The sequence below is a fragment of the Cydia strobilella genome, chromosome Z (genome assembly GCF_947568885.1).
Source record: "Cydia strobilella chromosome Z, ilCydStro3.1, whole genome shotgun sequence".
Classification (NCBI taxonomy): Eukaryota; Metazoa; Arthropoda; class Insecta; order Lepidoptera; family Tortricidae; genus Cydia; species Cydia strobilella.
The window spans coordinates 26,495,213-26,508,618 of NC_086068.1; the positions used below are offsets into that span (position 1 = coordinate 26,495,213).

General features: G+C 37.2%; 1 protein-coding gene across 1 annotated transcript in view; it reads left to right on the forward strand.

The window, feature by feature from the left end:
* LOC134753720 (uncharacterized) overlaps positions 1-13,406 on the forward strand; it is a 190,881-nt gene that overhangs the window by 64,167 nt on the left and 113,308 nt on the right. Inside the window, exons 21-26 of the mRNA XM_063689659.1 lie at positions 21-226; positions 460-554; positions 1,126-1,403; positions 8,863-8,936; positions 9,063-9,087; positions 9,362-9,487. Coding sequence (XP_063545729.1) covers positions 21-226; positions 460-554; positions 1,126-1,403; positions 8,863-8,936; positions 9,063-9,087; positions 9,362-9,487 — 804 coding nt within the window. The remainder of the gene's footprint in view (positions 1-20; positions 227-459; positions 555-1,125; positions 1,404-8,862; positions 8,937-9,062; positions 9,088-9,361; positions 9,488-13,406) is intronic.

Consider the following 13,406-nt stretch of genomic DNA (forward strand, 5'->3'; position numbering starts at 1 on the left):
TAAGCAGTTTCTTAATGCAGACTAAGACCCCTGAGACGTTTCTGCACCCCGACCGCCTGCTGAAGCTGCACGCGCGCCTGCAGCAGCTGCTGGTCTGCGTGGAGGTGGGCACGGCGGTGGTGTACTTCACCACGGGCACGGCGTCGGCTGAGGGCTGCGCCGCCATGCGCGACGCCGTCGAGCGGCTCGCCGCCGGCGTGCCCAAGCAGCAGGTGCTCGTGCTCAGGTAACGTGTGCTCAAAACAAAGATAAGCAAAACAAAATTTGTTGAAGGAGGGCATCAATCGCCAATTGTTGTGGAGAAATCGTTATTAGTACACAGTATATAATGTACTTGTCGGCTGATATAATGGTCTTGAGACTAATGCTCAGAAAATTCTCCGTATTCTATGTATAAATTTATGAAATATCGCATACGTAGTATGTACATATTTACTTGTAAGTAATGTTTTATTTTAGTGTGGGGCGCTTAACAGTCAGCTCAAGCTCTATTATGAAACATCTTTGGGAGAACGTCCGCCATGACGGCCCTACGTTTATAACAAAGCCTACAGGTATATGAAAAAATTATAATTTTTCAAAAAAAGGTAAATTATACCTAAAGAATAAATTATTTAGTGTACCTACATAAGTGCTTTTTACATACGCAATTGGTCATTAAATCAGTTGCTGATCTAAAAATTGCTTCAAAAATATAAACGAGAACTCAACTTTGGTTGTAAAGAAATGTGAAATACATGTAACAAATGTGATAACAAGTGTACTTATATTAAATAAAACTTGCTAAAATTTCATTTTTGATACAAGCTTTTATCTCCAACTTTACTTTTCTTTCAACCGGCAACCAACCAATACTCATCGAGACAATTCTAACAAACTCGAACAGAACTAGGTAGTTTTATCACAGAGTTCCTATGGCCACCTCCTGTGTCCATCATTAGATCAGCTCGATGGTACCATGATATTGCATTGTCACACAACTTACATATGTACCTATGTAAAGTTTCACCTCCATCGAATAATGGGAAGTGTTGCAAGCAAAAGTTGCAAGCTTTGACCTGAACAAACATTACAAATAAACATTATAAGTTAAATAAACGCTTGGTAAAAAAGGTCTGTTTGCAGAAGAACCCATGGAATCGTTCCCCTGGAAGTTGCGTCTAGCCGACGTGACCTGCTACACCCTGGAGACCCGTCTGTACACGGACGCCGGGCGCGTGCAGGGTGGCGTGCTGCGCTCCACGCTCAAGTCCTTGCCCATTTCCACGCGCCTGGTGCTGGAGGCCGTCACCACCACCGTCACCCTCTCCATCGTTACCAAGTACATGCAGATACGCTCGTGGAAGGTGTCGCCGGAACAACAGAAAGCCACTGAGCGGTCGGAGCCGACCCCAGAGGAATTGGTAACTACACTACACCTTACTTTCCACGGTTGTTGACGAACAACGGTTGTGCAGTGGTTTCCTATAAAATCTAGATTAGTTTAGACACTTTAGACTAATGGCGTTATTCATTAACGCGCTAGAAGCTACAATTAGCTCATAGATTATCTTAGGGTCGGTTGCACCAAACTGTTTGTCATCGTTAAAGAGTTCGCAAATTTTTATTGTATGAAAAGTTTCGTAGTAAACTGCCGCGGCGCGCCGCGTGACGTTGATCAGTCTGTCAACTATGGATGCATCTGGCACTAAGGGTCGGTTGCACCAAACTGTTTGTCATCGTTAAAGAGTTCGCTAATTTTTATTGTATGGAAAGTTTCATAGTAAACCGCCGCCGGCGCGCCGGGTGACGATGATCAGTCTGTCAAGTGCGGATGGTGCAACTGGCACTTAATCTGTCATTTTGACTTACGTAAATACATACAAATGTAAGAAAGAGATAAAACGTAAATTAACCAATTAAGGCTTGTAAAGTTTTATGAATATGGGAAACGGCATCTAGATGTAGGGAACTTCATCGCTCTTATCAATACGGGCGAAAACATTGTTGATCCCCCCGTAACATCGTTCTGAACTTCGAGCAACACCGGCTTCCGACACGTCGGAAGGGAGGAGCCCAAGCGATATCTTACCGGACAAATATTTCTGCCATTTTATGCGGGGGGAAACGTGCACACTAGGGAATGCAATCCCGCATTAAGAATTGAATCCCGGTATTCAGCGGTCCCGCTGGATCCCGGTATTTGCGGGATCCCGCAAATTAGTATACAATTTGACGAATCGGTACTAAATTTGAAGGTTTAAAACAAAATTTAGAAATGGTACATTGTGTATTAAAGGCGGTAAACAAGAATTTACGTACGAGTGCAAATGGAAGGCTTTATTAACACGAGTTCGTAATTCCTATACCGCCCGTGGCCCACAAATTCCGGCGAAATTCTCTTCGATGTCCTTACCCCCTTTCTTCCCACATGCATCTAGGCTCCGTGAAGAATTTTCGCCATAAGGAGCGTGCCCGCACACGTGTTACTCGTAGTAACACGCAAGAACATAGTCACTCCTGAATCCCGCGGGATCTCGCTTAATTTACGAGCGGGATTAATTCCGCAAATTGCACGCGGAATCCCGGTATATCGGGATCCTGGTATCCCGGCATTGCATTCCCTAGTGCACACAGTCGCACTTCTTAGTTCTTACACACTTACATACAAAATCCAATCTGTAATGACGACACAAATACATAGAAAATGACACACTACACAGAAAAATCTTGCACACCTCGATTTGCTTTGGGTACGGACGAGTCTCAAGTGTCACAACACGCACACTAACATATTTTCGCCGAAGAATTTTATTGCTTTCTGAGAGATTAGTCAGATGAGAAGTTGGATTTGTCGCTCCACCGATCCAAAATTTGTACGGGCGAGCAAAATCGATAAATCTAACAATTACTTATATGAGACGGAAATATGATAGTTTGGTGTTTAAATGTAATTAAACGTATGATATGTAAAAAAAAACTTACATGTGAAATGTAACACCATCATTTTGTAAATTTGATGTCTCCAACCTCTTTTTACAACAAAAAACCGAGCAATTAGGCATTTTTTCTGCTGCAGTGTTCACTCGCGCGACCTGACTCTGTCTAAATACTCGCGCTAGCTCAGTTGGGCTTGTACCTCGGCAGAGGGGAGATAGTGCGAATGCCGTCTCCCTTCCGTGTTGCTCGAAGGTTCTGACTAAAGTTAAAAGCCAGAATTTTCGGTGATCAAGAGGACGTAAGTAATACAACTTGGGTATTTTTAACTGACTTCCAAGTCCCAAAAGGGGTTCTCAATTCGGTTGTATGTTTTTTTTTTTATATTTGCTACTCCATATATCTCCGTCATTTCTGGACCGATTTTGAAAATTCTTGTTTTGTGTGTATGATGTTCCCCATGATGATGAACCCAGTTCTGATGATGGGCTCCATTAGGGATCGAGGGAACTCCTCAAATCGTAAAGGCATACATATAGTTATTTTTGTATTTTCATCAACAAATCAAACATTTACATTTAAATAAGTGACATTTGATGAAGTGGAACTGTTAACGACGCCAAGTTCACGTTTAGAAATTTGTCCTTTTCCTTATGTTTGTTAAGCAAGTTGCCTGACCCGGACTGACTGACTGACTGACTCGTACTCGGACCTGGACCTAAAGTCTAAAATTACACAAGTTCTACGGTCTGTCTTAATCACGACTCCACTTCAAATTGTATTCAAACATCAGAAATAATGAATGATCACCAAATGTAATTAATGGTCACCAAATCTTGAAGAGCAAATTAATGCGCTATTTTCACATAAATGAACCACTATGATTACCATAAAATGTATACATATTACCAAATAAAGTATAATGGTGCCAAATATACTAACCGCTCCCGCTCAACCCCCCGTACATTGCACCGCACACGCCGTGGGTAAGTGGGTTAGGTTAGGTTAGGTTTGAACTGCGTTTCTCACAGTACCGTACTGCTATCAGAAAAGTGGGTTAGGTTAGGTTAGAACTGCGACCCTTACAGGAACGAAATGCTACTAAAAAAGGTGACGAAGTGGATTAACCTTTTGGACACCAATGACCGATATATGCGCACCATAGGTTAAACGCCAAATACCGATTAATCGGTTATAGACCACAGAGCAACATAGACCTACCTACATGCATATGCATAAAGTTCAATTTCAGTTTTGACACTTCGGTGACGTGGCGACTGCTTTTGTGTTTGACACAGCGTCGAAAAGGTTAATTAATTAAATAGGATAACGAGGTATTAAATATTAGCATGGTATTTTTAATTAAAATGTGATTAAAGTTTTTACTATATGTGGGGATTAGTTAAATACTATAGCCAATAATTTATATGGCATTTCAAACCATGAAGTTATACCCTAAACTGGAGCGAGCTGTCATTTTTTTTGCCATACTAAATTGAACCTTATCACCGAGCCAGAAGGGTGTTCGTACCAGACTAAAGAAAACGGTCCACATGAGATAGCAAAAGGGGGTCGCGGTGTCCCATTCGCACATGTTGCCAATGTTAAAAAGATACCATTTTGGTAGTATTTATATCAATAACTACTAAAATTAAATACCTTCTTATATTATTTTAAGTGCTATATTCAGAGTACGGTTCTGGTATCTTTTACGTAATTTGATATGGCATTTTAAACCATACGGATGGAGTACACGAGCCAAAAAGTGTGTCCACATGAGAAGTCAAAGTGGGCGGTTGCATCTCTTTCTAATTAGGGTGACCATAAGTCATATGTATGTGGGATATTAGGATAAGATAGAATGTATTCAGAAAGGAATTCACTTATTTAGAAAGGGCCTTTTTCTTCCCTGCTGAGTTATATTAATTAAAATTACAGGTTTTTTTTTGTTAAAAATCACAAAATGTCATAATAAATTAGGTGTGAGAAGTTAAATATAAGATTGTATTATGCCCCCCCCCCCCCACAAGATCACGTGATCGTGTAATTATGATGCAAATATTTACCTTTAGACGCTAAGCAAGCCAAATGCTGATGTCATTTCTATTGTATTGCGTATATGTTCGAGATGCTATCTCTCAAAAACAGGCATCGTAAAAAATCTGCTTATCACTTATATACATATTGTAGGATACGCAGGTAGAAGATGGATTAAAACTAGGTTTTATAAGTGAAAATATGAGAGAGTGCTCGCGTGTCACGTTGTGAGCAGATAGGTAACAGTAAAATTCGCCATTTTCTTAGGTTAAGTATACACGCCAGCGCCCTCTGTGACTTTATTTTTAAATATTCACATAAAGTGTATTAGGCTCAACAGATGGAGTTAGTATGCACGAAATAAACCTTAACAATTAAAATTACAACTAATAATATAAGTAGCTTAGTAGTAGTTTTTTTAAACCTAAACTTAAATTAGACATGAAATAAGGAACTATCGCCTACATCCCCGCCCCTTAGTGCTGATAAGCACTAGCCATCAACTAGGGACAGTAATGCGACGCGTGTGGCAGGTCTGCGCAGCTGACCTAAGCGTGTGCGCACATCTACCACACGAATACGGCCGTCACGGCCAAATGACCAAAACAGTGTGCGCCTATGTTGCACCAAACCTAAGTTCCACTAGGTACTGCCAGCGTTCATAAGGAGGATGAGTAATACATACTCAAAACTTATACAAGTTCAGTCTTAGTTATATCGGAGCATCGTTTATAATGGCGTAAGCGCCATCGACAATAAGGTCCCTTTCTATAGGAAGTACCACATTTAATTCTGTTTTTAGTATTTCTTGTTATAGCGGCAACAGAAATACATCATCTGTGAAAATTTTAACTGTCTAGCTATCACGGTTCATGAGATACAGCCTGGTGACAGACGGACAGACAGACAGCGTAGTCTTAGTAATAGGGTCCCGTTTTTACCCTTTGGGTACGGAATAAAATAGATATTTAAGTGGGGCTCCGATAAAACAAACGTGATTTATTTACCGTTTTGTGCGTAATGTTACGGAACCCTTTGTGCGCGAGTCCGACTCGCACTTGGCTGGTTTTTTTTAAATTTACTACCTATGAAATGTCAGGTCATTTCAAATATTTTTAATGCTGTTCGGAAGTTTGTTATGTTACTATTCTAACTATTATAATACTATAAAAACAAAGACAGTACTCGGAATACTCGGATCAAAGTTTCTCAGTCGCAGTTTACACGCACACAGTATAGCGTTTTACACGGCGCCTGCCGCACACAAAGATAAAAAACCTCGTCGTCGCCGTCGAAAACGTGTGGAGCCGACCGACACAGGTCCGACCTCTTCAAGCTCTGCCGCGGTACTGAGATCGCGAGCGCGCGTCATGGGTTATATAGAGTAGTTTTCAAAAAATTGCCAAAAAATTAAAATAGAATTTGATAAACACAAATATATACCAACAGTATAAGCAAGCGTTTTAGATTGCTCGTGTATAAAAATGACTTCGATACTAAGTAGATTTTCGTAGGAATTTACACTTGTTTCGAAGAGAAAATTCAATTCGTTTTACATTGATTTTCTCTTTTTCAAAAGCATGTAGGAAGAATATCGTTCGATATTCCTAAAGTACAGGATATTAGTAATACAAAATATCCAACTTCAGCAGAGTAAACTTCTCAAAATTTACAAATAAGAGCTCACAATTCAGTGCTTCACGCGGTTTTTCGTAAACGACCATCAGAAAAAAAAGTCATTACTAATTTAATTAGTCTTTTTTCTAAAATGTACAACGATATTCCTAAAGATAAGAAAACGCTCTTACTGGAACAAGTACTCTTTATTTCTAATAATGAGCGTAAAATCTTAAATGTTGTCGGGAATATCATCAATTTTACATTATTTCGACTTTTCTTGTAAGAACGCTCTTAAATTAGACATGAAATAAGGAACTATCGCCTACACATATATACTCTCATGTATTCATTTGTTTTTGGTAGTAATGGCGGATGATTGAGGAAAAGCGTCTCATTTTCACCCTTTGGGTACGGAACCCTAAAAATGTAGACGCGAAATGTAGATCGTCCCATAGAAAATTTGAATTTCGCGCCTTTTTCTACTGACAAGATTTGCTTGACCAACTATATTATAAATAAATGTCAGCCGTTAAATAAATGTCGAACTCAAAAATGGTCACGTTTTTTCATTTGTAGTCTGCCTCTTTCGCACTCATGGTATGTTCATATACATGATGGCTTCTCTTTCGCACACTTCAGCTATTCTTTAAGCGTCATCGTAGTTGTTTGCAACATTATTTTTTTTAAATATGCCGCCTTTGTGTACTGACGGAAATGTGTATACGTATATAGAATCGATTATATATATATATATATATATATATATATATATATATATATATGTCGGAGCGAGACTCCAGAAAGACACATTGCAGCGTTAAATTTCAGTTTTAGACGCCTGTATACAATCGATTAGCAAAGTTTTGCTATGTATTACTTAGTTGATAATGTAATTTATCGAGTTTGTTGCCGGTCCCATATAGGGTTAAATCTTCTCGGGTCAAGAGGTGTACGGTTGGAACCGGAATAGCTTTGTTTGACGTTCATATAATCGCATTGTAATATGCCTACCTACTTGAATAAAGATTTGAACGTTACAAGTGACTTTGTTATTTCAAATTAAATTGTCTTTCATTGCAAGCGTGACTAGTTATTTTTATTATTTAGTACGAAAGTATAGTAGGCACTAGGTTGATGAGTCCGTAGTATTATTTCATACACTGGTAGCATACTATGTAGCTGTGTAGGCATACATCGATGTACTGCGCCCACTACCGCCACCGCTATAGGCCACCACACGCACCCCCATCTCCACGACAAATATATATATATATATATATACCTATATATAATAGTATGAAACAACTTTCAGTAATTAAATATTATGTATAAATGTGTCTGTAATATTTAAGGACTTTGGATTTACATTTTGGCAATGATATAGCTCTCATTACGTCAACCAAATAATTATAAACATGCCGAAATAAAGATATACTTATTTAGGTAAACTTATTTTTACATTAAGTAAGTACGTAGGTAATAAGAATTCTGTAAGACCGATTCACATTGTGCCGACATCAGTCACCCTAATGAGTTTGGCACTGTTGTCTTGTATTTTTATCGTAAACTTGAATAGTTGAGGCTTACCTGTGAAAAGATATACCACAATCAGCACAACTTTCACTCCTGCAACCTTTCACACAACATCTTTTACCCATTTTATAATAAATTTCGCAAAATCCTGAGCGCCAACATTCACGTATTTTGAAAATTTCTTCATCGAGTTGGGGATACCAATTAATATTCAGTTACTACAATGTCTACCATATTAAAATTAATGTATTTTTTGTTGTGCACATGCTTGATTAAATCAGTTAATAATATTGACATCATAATTATTTACAAATTACGTGAAAGATATCAGAACCGTACTCTGATTATAGCATTTTAATAATATAAGAAGGTATTTAATTTTAGTAGTTATTGATATTAATACTACCAAAATGGTATCTTTTTAACATTGACAACATGTGCGAGTGGGACACCGCGACCCACTTTTGCTATCTCATGTGGACCGTTTTCTCTAGTCTGGTACGAACACCTTTCTGGCTCGGTGATAAGGTTTAATTTAGTATGGCAAAAAAGTGACAGCTCGCTCCAGTTTTTTTAAACTGTTTTGAAAAGTCAGTTTAATTTTTTTTCTATTAAAGGTTCCATTTACATTTTATTTAAACTTTTGATGTGTAGGTAATTTAAGAAAATAAATTAACAGCCAACAACGTTGACATACTTATTTTTAAATATCTAAATAAAAGTTTAATTTTTTAACGACTGTATTATTTTTTCCAGAGTGTAAAATATTTTAAATCAGGAATTGATTTCAAACCATCCACATTAAAGGAGTTCGTCCGCGGTCCATCCAGGTATATACATTTGTAATTATTATCCTAATTCTTTATTATGTTTTGTCTACAATTATTTGTATAAGTACTTTCGGGAAACCGTGTTCATGAATGCTTCTATTACACAAGTAATCATTCTTATTTCAGACTTAAAAGAAGTCAAAGTCCAGAGGTGAGAACTTATATTGTTTACGTTTTAGTAATTAAAACTTTATACTTTTATGCAAGATCTATATATATTATTTTACTACTAACTACAAAGTCAGATCAGCTACTTTTTATGAAACGTCAAAACGATTTATTTTTTCTCCGCAGTTGGAGCGACATCACAACAATAATTATAAATTGTGATGACTCCACATTCTTTTATAGTTACTCGTATGGTGGTTTGCTTGTTAAACATTATAAATGCACAAAAAGATGCTTGTCCTTATTATTTTTGTTAGGGCAAGCAGAGTAACTTTCGAGACCGGGATCCAAAGGAGAAGACCACGCAAGGGCCGGTGGTGTCGATGGGCGTGCACCTGCACGCCGACACGCCGCCCGTCACCGTCCGGCTGGAGCACGACCAGGTCAACACCTTGATATCTTTTCTCAAACATGCAATGAAATATTGATATTATGTTCTACATACTAGGCTGGGAAGTATCACGTTTCGGGCGCAGCTAGAGGTATTTAATGAAATTTCATACAAAACTGCAGGCCTAGGCTAGAAAGTAGCTCTTTTTAGGGTTCCGTACCCATAGGGTAAAAACGGGACCCTATTACTAAGACTCCGCTGTCCGTCTGTCCGTCTGTGCGTCTGTCTGTCACCAGGCTGTATCTAATGAACCGTGATAGCTAGACAGTTGAAATTTTCACAGATGATGTATTTCTGTTGCCGCTATAACAACAAATACTAAAAACCGGCCAAGTGCGAGTCGGACTCGCGCACTAAGGGTTCCGTACCATAACACAAAAACGTATGGGAGCCCCATTTAAATATGTTTATGAAATTAAATTTATTTTTATATTTGAGTTGATTGAATGAAAGGTAAATTGCGGTTTACGATTTATGACGTATTAAAAAAAACTACTTACTAGATCTCGTTTGTCTCTCGCGCAAACTATTCAGTTTAGAAGAAAATGATATTAGAAACCTCAATATCATTTTTGAAGACCTATCCATAGATACGCCACACGTATGGGTTTGATGAAAAAAACATTTTTGAGTTTCAGTTCTGTATGGGGAACCCCCAAAATTTATTGTTTTTTTTTTCTATTCTTGTGTGAAAATCTTAATGCGGGTCACAGAATACATCTACTTACCAAGTTTCAACAGTATAGTTCTTATAGTTTCGGAAAAAGTGGCTGTGACATACGGACGGACAGACAGACAGACAGACAGACAGACAGACAGACAGACAGGCATGACGAATCCATAAGGGTTCCGTTTTTTGCCATTTGGCTACGGAACCCTAAAAAGTACGGAACCCACGGTGCGCGAGTCCGAATCGCACTTGGCCGGTTTTTTCATTTCCATTTTACATATATTTCTGACAGCATCGTTATGGCATTCAGCCATTAAAAAAACTAAGCAATATTTGCTCTTTGGTTCGTTATGACATTCTACCACTACGCCTATAAAAAATAATAATAAACGTTTGCTATATTTTACAGTTTTATTTATATAAAATTGACATGAACATAATAAAATTAAAAAACACATTATAACAAATTCCAGTAAATGTGAATTGCAAATTAAACTACACAAATACAGTATTAATTATCGTTTTGTAGGCAAAGTTTAGATTTATTGTGCGTTGCTGATTGTGTTATTTATTTAATATGAGTTCCGACGAAAATATGACCTACCTATTACTGGAGTACAAAATTAAGAGCGGAAGCAGAATTGACTTAAAATAACTTGCTGCCGCCAAAATCAAAGGCGAAGTATATGGCAATTTTATAAATTGAAAAACTAAGAAAAAATCTCACAGTTTATCAGAAAGTTTTTGTGGCATATTTTAAAGAACTGAATGTAACTATAAAATCGCCAGCACTTTGAATAATACTCCATGCTTAAGGCAACGATGTATGTGAAGCATAATACCAACATAATAAAACTATGTAAACTTAGTTATGTGGCTAAAACGACAGTCAGACGGATGCAAGATAAAAAAATCAAAGATACATAAATATATCTTGAAAATTTGTTTAATAAATTGACAAACTACATGTATAAAATATACGACACGTGTGATAAAGATAGGTATAGGTGGTAGTTATATTTTGTGCCTAGTTTACTTTTAGTTTTGAACCGACTTCAAGATTTTAAAGGAGGAGGTACTCATTTCGGTTGTGTTTTTTTTTGTTTTTTTTTTTTTAATGTTTGTTACTCCATAACTCCGTCATTTCAGGACCAATTTTGAAAATTCTTTTTTTGATTGTAAGTATATACATACAGATTGGTCCCGTTTTTGTCAAAAAGCAGTTCTGATGATGGGTTCCATGAGGAATCGAGGGAACTCCTCAAATGTTAAAGGCATACATATAGTGATTTTAGTATTTTCATCAACAAATCAAGCACTTACATTTAAAAAAGTGACATTTGATGAAGTGGAACTGCTGATGATGATCAGAACGGAACTCTTCAATGACGCATAGTTCACGTTTGGCGATTTGTCCTCTTCGTTATGTTTGTTAAGCAAGTTAGGTTTTCAAGAAACATTTTTGTCAAGCTCGAGTTCTGATGATGGGATCCATGAGGAATCGAGGGAACTCCTCAAATGTGAAAGGCATACATATAGTGATTTTTGTATTTTTATAAACAAATCCAGCACATCCATTTTAAAAAGGGACATTTGATGAAGTGGAACTGCTGATGATGATCAAAACGGAACTCTTCAATGACGCATAGTTCACGTTTGGCGATTTGTCCTCTTCGTTATGTTTGTTAAGGAAGTTAGGTTTTCAAGAAACATTTTTGTCAAGCTCGAGTTCTGATGATGGGATCCATGAGGAATCGAGGGAACTCCTCAAATGTGAAAGGCATACATATAGCGATTTTTGTATTTTTATCAACAAATCCAGCATTTCCATATTAAAAAGTGACATTTGATGAAGTGGAACTTTTTTAAACTTGTTTAAACTGCGATTCTCACAGAACAGAACTGCTATCAGAAAAGTAGGTTAGGTTAGGTTCGAGCTGTGACTCTTACAGAAACGAAATGCTACCAGAAAAGTAGGTTAGGTTAGGTTAGAACTGCGATCTTTACAAAAACGAAATGCTACTAGAAAAGTGGGTCGGTTTACCTCCTTTTCTACATAATTAGGCAAAAGATGCTGTCTTTTTCATTTCATTGTCTGGAATCTAAGAATGCTTTCAGCGGCATCCCCCATAGAAGTTGGTTTTTTTTTCTTAAAAATTATTTTAGAAATAAAACTGATTTCGTGATTTCTTTTTGTATTTTATTGCATGTTTGAGAAAAGCACTATACATACATCTTCGTGAAAAGGGGTTGTCGGCCTCATAACTATCCGGCCTCACTACGTTCGGTCTATATGCATTCGGCCTGCAACGCCTTATTTCCCAGCCTCTGTAGTAATGTACTATTATTGTACATGTTCATACGGCTCCGTAAATTATAAGATTTATAAGGTAACTTTGATTGACAAAAGTTGACGTTTATACGCAGTACAGCGCCAACTGTTTCGGCGGTCAATCTAGGGGCCCTCAAATTTTTTTTTTAGATTTTACATCTCTATAACAATCAAGAACTCTTTGCCTTATCAAACAAAAACTGAAGTCCTTTCTAAAAACAGCTCAGATTAAGAGTAGCTCCACCGGCTAATATCTCGACATCAGAATTAATTAGTGAATTTTGAAAGTTGTACTTATTTAAATGTGTACTGAACGGATACTGGACGGATTTTTTAAAATTACATATCGGTAGATTCCTCTTGCCCTTCACAACCTGTTTACACTTGTTTTATTAAAGAAAAATCATATCATTATTTATTAAAGTACCTACTCCATATTTATACTATACTATTTAATTATTTATACAGTTTTTATTTATTTAATGTGTGTGTGTACGAAAAAAATACGAGTTTTGTAAATGTATCAATAATGTATGTTTGTTTTTGTGACATTATTATTAAAACGGGTTATTCCCACTAGTAACCACCAAGTTGTTACTGGTGGTAACTACTGGGATTTTGTTTTCCACCTTTTACCAGTTAGCACAATGGGATTAAGTCTAACTTCGAAATCCTTCCAAAGTTATGAAATTTGGTATGTATGTAAATTAAAGGTCTCTTTTTCATGTCCACACTATTTCACATTTGGGGACCTCGAGGAATCGCAGCCATCTTGGAAAATGTGTACCATCCTGGAGAAATTTGCGTTTTACTCTAAATATACTGTAAGGATGGGACCCAAGACAGAAGTAAAACACAAGACTCTCGGTTAAATACTGAAGATATAATGCCTTTATTTAAAAATACAAT